Raw genomic sequence first — 14,760 nt, 5'->3', positions numbered from 1 at the left:
ATCAACTTTATCTTCTGAAATAGAAATATTCCGTTTTGATTTCATTCATAGCTAAGAAAAAGAATCACTAAGGTATGCTAAGAAGATAGTAAATATCACATGTTGATATGATTCTGTTAAGTTGCCTATTAATAATATTTTGCTGCTGAAATATATTTTCAGCTTCAGTGAATTGAATATCCATATTCAAAATTATTTTGGAGACCTAAAAACGATCAACATACACACGTACCTCTGTATTCCTTCAACTAAAGCAACTTCATCAGGTGATGATGATATATACACACAAGATCTTCCGGACAACTGGGCTTTCTTTAATCCATCTACACTGTCATCCTCTTTCACTTGAACAGTGTGACAAAGACAAAGAGCCCGAAAAAATAGCTCCTCTCTCTCCTAATAAATAAAAAGGAAAGCATTGTCATTATATAGTATTACTTTGAAAAGGGATACGAAAAATGAAAACAAAAACAAATAAAACCCAATCTTCCTTCTAAATTATTCTGTTTTGTAGGAGATTGGAACCACTTATTTGATTTGGGCTTGTACCTACAACCAATTATGAATATTTTTGATAGGTAATACAGTCTTACATGGTGGCTAATCCTTTACGAGGGAGCCCTACCCATGACTAATCAAGCTTCCTCCTAGATGATGTCAAAGCCAGGATCAGGTGACGGCTTGAAGATTACCTGGTCCTCATAAAAGCCACCAAGCAGCTCAGGAGAGCAGCAGGAAGTAAGACGACTCCTGTAAGAATCCCTGGATCAAGGGAAATGGCCTATTTCATATGCAACTCTCTGAAAGAAGTATAATCTTAAAAGGAGAAGAATGGAGAGGTGCAGTTGTAGGAAGGTTCCTACGGGAGTCCCTAGGACAGGGGAAGGAACACAGATTACATATGATTCTGCAGGCAGCAGGCTAAAGATAAGGGGAGTAGAGACAGGCTCGCCCTGACTCTCAGGCAGATGCCCTGTGGAATATAATCATGTAGGGAGTAGACAGGCTCTTGCAGAAGGCTGTGGGTCACAGAGAAAGGACAAGAATGATATGATAAATTTTCTCTCAGCACCCAGGTCTTACTGTGGGGTGAGTTTCTGATTGTTCTGTTGCAACTCTGACAAGTGTTTACTGCACAATAACAGAGCATGTTTTCAGGGGCCTTAAATCCAAGCTGAGAGCCAGAAAAGCATTGGGTCTGGACCTTTGATGTTGTCAGCTGAGTGTGTGGACTTCCTGTCTTGCATAGCTTGAAACAGCCCCTTTCTGGTTGCTCATATAAGGTATGCTTTGGTAGGCGATTTTGGGAGCTGGGGTGAAACCTTTACAGTCAGTTGCAGGGACTAACTAAGGACATCCTCTCTTTATGTATCTCAGGCCTCTGAGTGCAGTTTGGGAACCATATCAAAGAGGTAACTGCTAGTTCCTGGGCTGTTGTTTGGGGTTCTGTTTTATCCCAATGAAGGTTGCTTAGTTAAGCCAAAGAAGAATTGCAGCCCGTGCTCTAATCACACTTCGGTGTCTGTCTCTCTTTCCTGCACAGCAAAAACTGCAACTGTGTAGAGAATAGAGTCACCCAGAAAAAAACTTTTGCACTAGTTTAAATTTATGAAGACTATACAATATGCTTTTAGCACTCATTTTTACCCATTTTATCATAGTTTTTGTCTTATATTATCACTTTAATCAGTCAACTAACTATTATTATAGATGTTTAGCTATTAACTTGGTAAACTTTCATATTTTAGTTTTCAATTAACGATATTTTACAATTCTGTTAAGTGGATTCTCTTGGACATTTCTTGTTAACCAAATGAATCCCTTAGACTAAACTACAAGAGGAAAATATTTATGCTGTGATACAATTCCACCAGAAACCCACTTAGTTTACTAAAATCTCTGGGACATTTATAATTTTCTTTTCCACATAAAGATCAGTCCATTTTCATATTTTTTTTAAAGGGGCATCGTACTTTCCCGCTTCCTCCTGGAGAAGAGTCGATCATATCAATGCCTGTACAATCATGGAGGATTTGCCCATTACAGATGACATGAGGTATATAAACATGCCCTTCAATGCAGCATTCTATGAATTCCATATTGTTCTCAGTTAATGTTCCCGTTTTATCTGTGAAGACATACTCAACCTGCAAAGAAATACATTAATTAAAGAGAACTGGATTTATTATCAGACACTGAGAAAGTCTCTGTTCATAAATCAAGTTGTATAATTTTCAAGCCCTTAGCTACTGGTCCTCACTAAAGAAGAACACAGTAGCTTTCCTTTGGGGTGTCAACTTTTGTCAAAATACAGGCAGCACCTGAAAGGTTCTACAGTACATGGGATAGCTGCAGAACTATGTTTCACCTGACAAAGAAAGTATGTGAGACAGTAGTGAAGCACTTAATCCATTTTTCTCACTTCCATCCTCCTCCTTTCCCAGGTTAAATCCCTTATCTGCAAGAGCTATTTCTGGAAACACATTGCACATAGCTTACACTTGTCAATGACTTTTCATATCTGATGCATAAGCCCAGATTTCGATTATAGTTATACAATGTAAATCCCGAGTGTCTACAACAATGTCTACAACAATGTCAACAGAATTACTCAAGCATTACATACTAATGTGCATGTAAGTGAGATACTAGTGCGATCAGAATAGGACCACAGCAATTGTGGAAAAACAAACAAAATGTAGTTATAGTGTTACAGTGTAGGCCTAGCAACTGCACTCTTCACCTGAACATCAGTTTTTATTTCACCTTCCATAGCACTTCATGGAATTCAAAACCCACAGCAGTAAAAAGAAAATGAAAAGTGACCGGTAGCAGGGACAACCGATATGTCAGACAACTATAACAGCTCAAAGGTGGGGTGTGGTGTTTTTTTTTTTTTTTTTGAGTAACTGACAGCAAGCAGTTCCAAATATATCATTTAAGCTAATGGTGCTTATAATGGGTTAAGCAATACTTCTCTCAATTACTATTGATCATATTGTTTAAAAGCCTTAGAAATTATCGCACGTTAAAAGAAATAAGTTGGTCCAATAAAATGTATTACCTCACACACCTTGTCTCTCTAATACCCTGGGACCAACATGGCTACAACAACACTGCATCAACAATGAATGTGTCCACTAAGTTTGGTTGCACAACTTGACAAACCTCAGGCCTGTTCTTCAGAGGCTCTGAGCACCTACAATTCTCACCAACTTGGGTGGTCAGTACCTCTGAAAATTGAGCCTCATGGGTATCGAGTTGGACATCTAAAACTGAAGAACACTTTTAAACTCCAGATTAAATCTTGAACAGCACATTTTGAAATGACAAAAATTAATTAAGCCAAAAATGACCACAATTGGGTTATTTTTCTTTAAGTGTTAGAAACGATTGATAAATTTTTATAATCAATTTACCTGTCCTAATTCCTCATTGAGGTCAGAAGTATTCACCAGAGGTCCTTCACCTGTGTCCTCATCAAACATTTCTTCATCCCAAGTGAGGAAATAAGAACCAAGAAACTTCTGCATTTCCACTGTGACATACATAGATACAGGAATAATGTAGTTGAAAAGAACCATGAATGCAAGGAAGTCTGTAAATGCTCGAAGTATCTGCCAAAGAAACAAAACCAAAACATTGATTTTTCATTAATCAGTGGAAATTAAAAGATTCAAATGGTTATTTATGAGTTTATCTTTCAAATGTCTTTCAAACATTAAGTGGAACCATTTAAAAGAAAAATCTTCTCAGTTACTCTCAACCCTAAGCTTGCATTTCTGCATTTCTCCATCACCGTCATTTTCTCTCCATGCTTCATGATACAGTGAAGTCAGAATCTGGCACATTTTTATACATCTGTTATGATTCCAACTTCACTACTAATCAAGCATGAGGAAGAAAGAGCTTTGAAGGAGAAACCAACTTTGTAATTCTCGTGAGTCCAGGTTTAGAGTACATATTTTCAGTTACATATTAATGTATTACAAAGTTCTAGAGTGTCGAATGAATGACTACCTATGAATGATGAAAAATTAACATTCACAGAATATCATAAAAGAGAAAAACCAAACAGCAAGAAAAGGAGGCAAGGTTTGCCGATTTGTACAGATTACAAACACTTCCCATATTTCAAATAAAGGGCTTCCTGTCTCAATGAAATAGCAAGGTATTCATGTGTATATATGAATACTTTGATGTTTTCTCCATAGATAATAAATGACAGATTTTAAGCAATTTAGAAATAAAGGACTGAATTGTGCAACCTTTACTCCCATTCGTAAACCTAGCAATCACAGTCACTAAGATCACACAAGTAAGTATTACTTGTGGGAGTAAAGGTTGCAAAATCCAATCTTATTTGTAAGAAAATTTATTTATGTGAAGAAAGGCTGCAAAGTGGGGCCCAAAGTTAAGAGCTCAGAGTTTAATACCGATTTCTCAGTAACTAATACCAGCAACAAGAAAATACACACTTTCAATTTAGGTGGATTTTTGATACTGTACAGACTGAATACTAAACACTATTACTATATAGTCTCTTTAAAATTACATTTGAACAAACATCCAGCTTAAAGTGCAGAAAGCCAAAATACAAGCTTTTCCAAACTGCACTGCCAGTAGTCTCAGCAAGGACCAGGAGAAATAATTCATGACTGATAGTCACTCTTCACTAGGATCACTGGAAACAAATGTGAATTTAGGGTATTCTGAAACTATTTTGGTATTTCAAGTGTTTTCTTCACAAGATAAATTTTCATTAAAAATATTCTGCGAATTATGGTTGCACAGATCTACTTCTGAAAGAACAATGACAGTTTTGTATTTATCGATCTATAGGAACAGACAAGACAGCCAGTATCCATTTATATAGGACATGGTGGAGCATGATGTAACAGTCCCACCAATAGTGCATTTTTACAGCACGAGGGGCTAACAGGTGTATATTGCCTCATTCACCTTGGGGTCATTAACTTTGTATATGACCATACCAATTTAAAATGTCAATACTGTTTACTATTTTACTGCTGTTCATTTTAGTATAAAAACCTAGCTAATGTGCTTTATGCAGTATAGCTGGATTAATTCAAAAGGACATGCTCCACGAATCAGGTTGCACTGGAATATGGTATCAAATATTTGAATTTTGTTTTGGTCCTTATGGGGGAATAGAAGGGAGAAGAGAGAGACAGGTGATGATATGGGAAGACCTCTGGGAAGAGATCGGGGTGGGAAGTCATAAAGAAAGGACTCCAGGTTAAGGTTGGGGGCAGAAGAGGGCAGAATACATTTTATTTTAAAATGATCCAGAAAAGATACAGATAACTTACTACAATCACTAGCATTCTCACTTTTATTTTGATTTGCTTTACAAAAATATCCAACAAGTTCATTCAATTTGTTTTAAATTCCATTGAATTTTATAAATTTTCCGGTAGCTATCCAGTGGCTCTAGTAATCCCCTAAGTGATTCTCAAAAGTCCTGAAATGGCTTCCCCTCAGACAGTCAAAATTACTTCTAATCAATAGGAGCTCATCCCCAACTTCAGAGATCTATTCATAAGCTACCGTATAAAAATATATCATATCCCACACGTTGCCATCTAATTTTTAATGTTTACTTTAGACAAACATTTACTATTTATTCAATATTTATTTTTTAAAGTAATTAGCTACTATGCCTAGGGGATTTGCTTCCCTTTAACTGATACAGAAATTTTAGCCTCTTTAAACTTTTCAGTTTTACTATTATCTATATACTATTTAACAATCACTACTTAAAAGGTTTTCATCAAACAAGTGTTAACGAAACAGAAAATGTATAAAAACAAAGATTGCTGGGTACCTCCATCTGATTTTAGGATAGTAGGAAGTATGTTATCCAAAGACTTAGAATTAAAAAACAAACAGAACGAAAACAACAGATCAGCATAATATGGTCAAGTGTTGTATCTGCACTTAACGCTCAGCATTTTAAAAGTGACCTCCAAAACATTCAGAAATATATTTTATCTAGTGTGTGCTAAATGCACAAAGAACAAGAGGGCAAAGAGTCATTCAAAAAATAACAGATATGAAAAACTAGTTTTTCCAATCTTCTTAAAGTTATGCTAGCCAATTTGACTCCATTGTGATGTCACACATACCATGAAGTGTCATTAACTAATAGAGCCAGTCAATATGGGTCTGGTAAGGGACACTTTTTTGGTAATATGGTGCCCTTTTGAAAAAATATTTCATATACTTTTTAAAAAAATAGCTTTTTAAATTTTTTATAGAATAGCTTTTTAAAAATATTTTAAAAATAAAACATGTCTCTAACTCTACATCAATCAATCATACACTTCAACAGCAGGGCTTCCTGTTATCAGTAATGTCATACAATCACGTATTCTGGGATTACGGTGAAATGGAACTGTAAATCTCAGAGACACTAGAATAAAAATGGCAAGTTTACACTTTCCTAGTTGCTATATGATCCTCCATGCTCTTCTGTTTAGAACACTATAATTTTTATATGTGTCACTCTTGAACACCTTGAGAGAAAATTATGTTACACAAACACACAGTAATTTTCCGTACCATGTTTCTTTTCCTTTCTGACTCTGTTTTCTGATTATACCATGGTTCATCACGCAATGGATCACTCTGCCAGACATACTTCAGGGTAGTATTTATTAGTGCTTTACTGATTAGAATACAGAGGTATACAATAAGGAATACATTCATTGATCTAAAACAAACAAAAGAAAACAACTCTTCCATTAGTATATAAAAATGTACAGAGTTTATGAAAACTTTATACTGAAGCTCCTTAAGTCTAATTAATATTCATTAACAAATCTAATAATGTTATGATGTTAAATAAGTTCTGTACAGTATTTCTCCAGTGGAGAATAATATTACTAAGACCTGGTCTAAACTTAAAAGTTTACCAACATAACTTGATCACAAATTTTATACACGTTTTACCATCAACACTATGCTGGTAAACCCACTATGTAGATGCAATTACATTGGCATAACTATCCTTATACCAGGACAGCTTAAGCCAGTTCCCTGAACCAGCACAAACTATACTGGTATAAACACTTTTACACAGATATAACCGCATCCACACTCAAGATTTTGCTGGTATAACTATACCAATATAATGGCAAAAACGTCCTAGTGCAGATAAGGCCTAACTTTCTTCTCAAAGCGTAAGAAAACAAAAATGTTGTTATTAACATCAGTGATGGGCATGAACTGAACGTTCTGACCTGTACACCTTTAACAATAAGAAGAGCTCCTTCACCACTTCCCAGCAGTTGTGAAAGGAAAAAGGAGGTACACAGGCTGATTACCGTAGCTTGCTTTAAGCAATGGCATCCTATCTGCCACTCAGACACCAGGGTAAGGTATGAGACTATATAAGAATCCCCGATATCTGTGGTAACAGACAACCAATATCAGCCCAAGTAGCTGCTACTCCCCTTACAGATGACAGTGTGTTCAGAAAACAACAGGCTTCCTTTTCAATAGCATTCATTTTGCTTGTGTAGACCACCATTCATTTTAGTTAAAACACAGAAACCCTGCCAGAAACAGACTGGTAGTACACAGTGTTTCTGCAGTTTGGTTCCATTTTATTGTATTTTAGTATGCTGTTCCAGACTGAAGTGCCTCAAAGGAGTTTTGTCTATTGAACTCAACATGTAATTGCTAAAAATTGGGAACTGTAAGGGTACTGGAACATGGCACAATCTGCTGATTCTGTCAGTGGATCTACTCTAAGCAGGAAGAGTTACTATACTCTGGAATGGTAAAGAACAGCTGATTTTGAAAAGGTAACTAGAATTAATAAGTGTTTGTTGTTGTTTTTAAAATATAGTCATCTGTTCAATAAGAGGAACAAAAATCTAAAGGGCGCCCATGGTGACACACAGAAAGATGCAATTTTTACTAAGTCTCTTTCTTCCACTTATATTCTAGTCAATGTAACATACAGTTTTAGCGTAAACAAAAATGTGTCCGAATATTATTTTTTTAAATCCAAACGTACTCTTTTCACCCCAAAATAAATACTTAAAAAGGATAATAAAAGCTTTACTTTTCAACAGCAGATCGTTTCTGTGATTTTGACTGGTAATTTAATGCCATCTTCGTTTCCATGCCAGTGTATATAGCAACACCTGAAACAAGAAAAACTATTTTAGTAAAGATTGTGATTGAAGGTTGTGAATGCAAGTGTTAATGAACAGCACAAGAGCAAGGAGGATATATGATCCTGACAGCAACAAAAAAAAAATAAATAAAAATCTCTGATTGCCCTGGTATTTACATATCCTACCATTACATCCTGCCTTGGCCATATGAAGAAAAAAAAACACTGGTTCAGATGATATTCAGAAATTAAAAACAGTTGTAGCATCATGGATAGTCCAGGCAAATTTTAAGAAACAGAGGTTGTTTACTTTGTATAGTAACTGGAGCGTCTTTGAGATGTGTGGCCATATCTGTATGCCACTGTGGGGACGCACGCACTTCACGCGCCTGAGACAGAATTTCATTTTTTTGCCAGTAGTCTCCATTGGTCCCCACCTGTGGTCCAGATCAAGAGCATAAGGGGCAGTGCAGACTGACTACCTCTCCTGTTCCTTCTCTACCACGAATCATGTGAGAATCCAAGTAGAGGGCAAGATGGACAGATAGGGGAATACAGCTAGAGACCACACATCTCAAAGAACTCCAGTTACTATACAAGATAAGCAGCCCCTCTTTCTTCAAGTAATGGTCCTTATGTGTATTCCACTGCACACTGCTGAGGAAGGAAGCGGATGCGAGGACCTACGCAGTATGAATAACTGAAGGATTGCAGATCCAAATGAACCATTGGCTGCAGAGGCTTGGATTATGTCCTGTGAAGGTATGTATAGAACTCCATCTTGTGCTTTGTAGATGTCAGTCAGTGGCAGATGAAGTGATGCTTGATGGGACCTCACATTTTGCAGGGGAGGGTATCAACTAATTGATAACAGAGCAGGATACAGCCTGAAATCCACTCAGGAAGCCTCCGAGAAGATATCACTTGTCCCTTCATCCATTCTCCCAGTGAAACAAACAAACAACGTAGATGATTGCCTAAAAGACTGTTCTTTGTTGGTGGAGTGCCAGTGCCTGGCATATATCCAGAGAATAAAGTCTCCTCTCCTCATTAGCAGCATGTAGCTTCAGAAAAAACAAACAAAGAGGTAGATGGATAGTCTGTTTTAGGCAAAAGCCCAAGAGGACTTTGGGGGTGAATTTTGGGTGTAGCCTCAGTGTAACTATTGTTATGGAAAATTGCATAAGGTGGATAAGCCACAATGTCACCTAGTTCAACAACCCTTCTTGCTGATGGGATGGCCACTAACATGGTGACCTTCACAAAGAGATGGGAGAAGCATGTCATGAAAACAATCATCAAAACGGTGACTCAGTTAATGCTAAGAGGACCAAATTAAGGTCCCATGCTGGAGTGGGTTTAGTTACTGGATGAAAGGCTTTAACTAGACCAGAGGTCAGCAACCTTTGGCACACGGGCTAATCTGATGGCGGGCTGAGAGACATTTTGTTTACGTTGACCATCCACAAGCAAGGCCCCCTGCAGCTCTCAGTGGCTGCGGTTCACTGTTCCTGGCCAACGGGAGCTGCAAGAAGCGGTGGCCAGCACGTCCCTGCCACCCGCGCCACTTCCCGCAACTCCCACTGGCCGGGAATGGCAAACCACGGCCACTTGGAGCTGCGGGGAGCCGTGCCTGCAGACTATTAATGGAAACAAAATGTCTTGCAGCCCGCCAGCAGATTACCCGATGGGCTGTGTGCCGAAGGTTGCCGACCCCTGAACTAGACCTTTTAGAAAACGTAATTATTGGATGGGTGAAAATAGAGTGGTTGTTGACTGGAGGGTGACAGGGACTAATTGCCACCACATGCACTCATAGGGAGCTGAGGTCTTCAGGGTGAGCAGATAATATAAAATAGTGGGAATGTCCAGTCATTTGTGGCCATATGACAATGTCAGGCCCAAATAGAAAATCTCTTCCACTTAGCCACTTTCTGATGGATTCCTTCCTGCTGTTGTTAAGGATGGCTTAAACTGCTAACAAACATGTCTGTTCTAGATTTGATGCCCATCCAAATACCAGGCTGTGAGGTGGAGTCACTCTGGATTGAGATGTCCGATCTTGCCATTGTCCTATGTCAGAAGGTCCAGAAAGATCAGAGGCTGATGGGGTTGAGCTGACAGCTGGAGAAGGTTGGGTATCCAAAACTGTCTGGACCATCTGGAAGCAATGAGGATGATCACCACTCCATCTTGCTGGATCTTCCTGAGGACTCGAGGTAAGAGAGTAATGAGGAGAAAGGGGTACATAAGGGATTAGGATGGTATCCCCTTTGGAGTCCTGACCTTTAACTCCTCTGGAGCAGTAGGTCTTGCATTTACTGTTTTCTTGTCCTACTAAAAGAGCCCAAGAAGGGAACCCCAATTGCTTGAATATGCTCTGCACCACAGGCTCATGTAGCTCTCAATTGTGGTTGATCGGGACATGTATGCTGAGCCACTAATGTTCTGTGTATCCTGGGAGATGTACTGATGATAGAGTGATTTTATGACTAATACACCAATTCCATGGGTTGACCATGTCTATTAACAGGTATATGCACCTTGCTCCCCCTTCCCTGTTGATGTAGTGCACTTTTGTGATATTGTTTGATATCACCTGAATACATTGGGATTGTACAAGCAGTAAGAATTGCTTGCAGGCCTCTCAGACAGCTCTCTGTGCCAGCACATTTGTGTGCATCCTGGACTCTCAGGGAGTCCACATCCCTTGTGCTGTGTGTTTGTCCAGATGGGAGCCCCATCCTAGGAGGAAGGTGTCTAATAATCATCTTCTGGGGGTGGAACAAAGGCAACTCCTGTGCACATCTACTTGTTGCACTGCCATCGCCTGCTTGGCACAGATACCATCTGAAGCCAAGCTTATGGGCAGTGAAGCTGAAGTCTTGCAAATGGTGTCAAGTAGGTAGGATGCCATGTGACACAGGAAAATAAAACATGTACAAATCAATGACTGAGGGCTCTGGATTGATTGATTAAATTATTCAGTGACTGAAATCTGTCCAGAGGTGCACCAATAAATTCTGTGGTCTGCAATGGAACTAAAATGGACTCTTCTGTGTTCACAGAGATTTCCAGTGACACTAGAAAAAACTGAGGAGAGATGAGTTTGATGTCAGTGCCTCCTACTGATGAGATCTCCCTGTCAATAGGTAATTGTGCAGGTAAGGAAAGACTATTGAGCTGTGGTGTCAGACATGCTGCCATGACAGAAAGTACCTTTGTAAACACTCTGGACACTGCTGCTAGTCCAAAAGGGAGCACCCTGTACCGATAATGATTAGGACCTATAGTGAATCTCAGCAATCTTCAGTTAGAGGGATGGATGTTGATATGAAAATAGATATCTCTCATGCCAAGACCCGTGATCCAATAGTTTCTGTTTAGGGACATAATTATTGATGCCAGGATGACATCCACAATTAGGGTTGCCAACCCTCCAGGATTGGCCTGGAGTCTCCCAGAATCAGCATTGATCTCACAGTGACTATTGAAAGCAATCCAGGAGATTTTAATAGGCTATTTTAAGACAATGACATTACGTCATGCTGGGGAAAAATAAAATCTCCCAGACCAGCTTCAGTCAGACTTGGCAACCATATCCACAATCTCAATCTACAGATAGTTGTTGAAGGTCTAAAATGGATCTCCACCCTCCTTTTCTTGGCTATGAGGAAATATTTGGATAAAATCCTGCCTCCCCTGCTCCCCAATACTGAGGTGGTACCAGCTCTACAGTTCCCTGCTGAAGTTGGAAGTCTACCTCCTGAATGAGTGTCTTCTTATGAAAGTGGCCCCTAAAAAGGAATAGGGAAGAGGGTTTTCAAGGGGAGGGTAGAGGAACTCTTTGTGCATCTGAACTTGACAATGTTAAGAACCCATTTGTCTGTTACCTACTAGGCATGGAAAAATTTCGCTATTCAGCCACCAAAACGGATTTCTGGTCTCATCAAAGTACCTCTTGACATGAAGTTGTTGTTGAAAGGAGGAGGAAGGAGGATGAGTGTTGTGTTTACTTTTCTGGATCCTCTATTGCTTATGTGGTGGTTTGTATCCCCTTTGGTGGTAGAAGGATTGTGGTACTGGACTTGGTTCATAGGGCTGTCTATGACACTTCCTCTTCAGTGCTAGTGTATATAAAGTCAGGGAGCATACTGTTGCCCTGGAGTGCTCCAATGAGTGTAAAACTCATCTGTCTTTTCACTAAATAAATTATTCCCATTGAATGGCAAATCCTCTACAGCTGATTGAACCTCCTTGAGAAATCTCAAGTGCTGCAAGGATTTGCAACACAACAGCAGGTGCTATTAACCTTGAGGCCATGTCAGCTGTATCAGCTGCAGCCTGTAGAGATGTTCTAGCCACCAATCTACCCTCCTCAATAAGGACCTCAAATTATGCCCTATTCTCTGGAAGGAATTCATCTCTGAATTCAGAAATTTTTGAATAGTTGACAAATTGTATTTCGATAGTAAGGTCTGGTAGTTGGCTATTCGGAATCACGTGCTGGTGGACGTAAATATTTCTTCCAAAGAGGTCTAAACTTTTGGTTTCTTTACCTGGGGGGGACAGACCTTGGGTGCTGTTACCTACTTGTAACCTGCCTGAACCACCAAAGGATTCCGGGCAGGATGAGTAAATAAAAATGCTGTTACCCTGTCTGGGACAAAGTATCTCTTTTCTCACCTCTGAGGAGTAAGGTGCACTTGTTGCTGGAGGAGTAAGGTGCACTTGTTCTTGGAGCATGCCACACAAGCTTGTCAAGCTTAGGGATGGCACTGTCAATGGCGAATGCCATTCTGCTAGGTCCTGCAGTCTGTAAACTATCCAGGAGTCTGTAAGGTATCCCCTGAATTTGCTCCAGAAGAATCTGGAGCTCATCCACAACTCCAACAGATCTTGAAACCGTTTTTGGTCATGTGGTGCAGACCAATGGACACTACTGGCAAAAATCTTCCAGACTCAGGCACATTGAGCGTATATGTATCGACAGCGAAACGCACACAGGGACCAGCACTAGAAACAGCAACATTCACATTCCATTTCTAATTCACATTTTTCAATCTTGAATCTACACCATGTTCCTCACAATTCTTGCATTGGAGTGCCTTTTGACATGTTACCCAATGCAACTGTACAAAGTATTTTTGAATAGTCCATATTGTAATTCTAGATTTGTCCAGCTTCAATTTTAGAAACTAAATGATAGGTTATAAGAAGTATTCTAAACAAGCCTAAACTACATAATGTATCCAAAAATAAAAGAAATCCACAGATTTTGCTCTCTTCAGCAGAACCTACTCATTCATTTAAAAAATATTATAGTTTTGCACAGCCCCATTAATAACAGCTTCAGAGACTAAAAAAAAAGATTAAATACAGCAATTATAATCAGCTATAAACAAAAAAATATATTCAAAGTACACATTAAATCAGATCTAATGTATCCTGGGTCATAACTCACTACTAAAAATAAGACACTCTGGCATGTGTGCTGTGCTGGGATAATTCCATATGTTGGGTGTGTTATTAACAAGGTCAACAGCAACTGCTCAAGGAGTGGCAATATCTCAGCTTGATACACATCTTCACTGAGTTTATAAAATAGCCCTATGAAATTGAAAATAATAATAAAAAGACATTAATTATACCTATTACATTGTTCTTTATTCCAAGTAAATAAGGGAAATTTGACAACATCTCTCCTCTAATCATTTCCTGCTGTTTTTTTCTGGAGAGAGAAAGTTGCAAAATTTGAATTTTCTAGATTCCTTGCCATTCACAGTCTTCCCTCTTGGAAAGAGAAGGTGGTGCATCATGGGAGATGTGGTCTGGCCAAGGCGCCCGACCCATAGAGGAGAATGGGGACATGAAGCAACTGAACTACAACTTCAATGATTCATCGTGGCATTTCCAAATAAAAATATTTCAGTTTTTCGGTGATTGGTTTGTAAACATAAAACTGAAATTTTCTGCAGAAAGCAGACACTTTATGGAGGGGAAAAAATGTTGAGATGAAAATCCAACTCTGATGAAGAACACTTTTAAGAGAAAATGTTGGCCAGCCCTTCGTATATTAGGTTGGGGTAACAATTCATCTGCCCTAATGATTCAGCAACAGAGACTCAACGTTTTCCAGTGGCTCGTTAACTTCTAACACAATTGGGCTTTTGAGCACACACTGCTAGCCTGTCACATCCACATCGTATCAACAATTTTGTGGATTAAAGCCACATATTTACGTGCAGAATTTAGAAAACATTTCCTTCCAAGGTCTCTTGCCGATAGCTAGTATTAGAGATTACTACATACTAAATCAATTGCTATTTCAAGGAAAAAAGGGTGTCATTGCTATTGTATGTCAGTTGTGATTATTTCAGTTCTCTTAATGATGACAAAAGTGCACTCCGTGGTGCAGATGTAGTTCAGGCAATGCAAGGGACGATTTATGCTCAGGTGATTGTAATTATAGATTTTTAACTTGATTTAACGTTTACATTTTAATTGAGAATACATTTTCATCATTTGTTAATTCAAATATTTACCAAAGATTCTCTCTGTGTTCTTTAAAGTAGCTCCTCTAAGAAGCAGATTTTCAGATCCTAATGGCC

General features: G+C 38.8%; 1 protein-coding gene across 7 annotated transcripts in view; it reads right to left on the bottom strand.

Annotated features, from left to right (window-relative positions):
• ATP11A (ATPase phospholipid transporting 11A) overlaps positions 1–14,760 on the bottom strand; it is a 235,337-nt gene that overhangs the window by 53,450 nt on the left and 167,127 nt on the right. For all 7 annotated transcript variants that reach the window (XM_048855438.2, XM_048855445.2, XM_048855455.2 and 4 more), the window contains exons 9-14: positions 14,695–14,759; positions 8,096–8,177; positions 6,586–6,736; positions 3,420–3,617; positions 1,974–2,147; positions 233–396 (exon numbers count right to left, since the gene is read on the bottom strand). In XM_048855438.2, the coding sequence (XP_048711395.2) occupies positions 233–396; positions 1,974–2,147; positions 3,420–3,617; positions 6,586–6,736; positions 8,096–8,177; positions 14,695–14,759 (834 nt within the window). The remainder of the gene's footprint in view (positions 1–232; positions 397–1,973; positions 2,148–3,419; positions 3,618–6,585; positions 6,737–8,095; positions 8,178–14,694; position 14,760) is intronic.

Source organism: Caretta caretta, chromosome 1, assembly GCF_965140235.1.
Source record: "Caretta caretta isolate rCarCar2 chromosome 1, rCarCar1.hap1, whole genome shotgun sequence".
NCBI lineage: Eukaryota > Metazoa > Chordata > Testudines > Cheloniidae > Caretta > Caretta caretta.
This window is presented reverse-complemented; position numbering and strand designations above follow the sequence as displayed.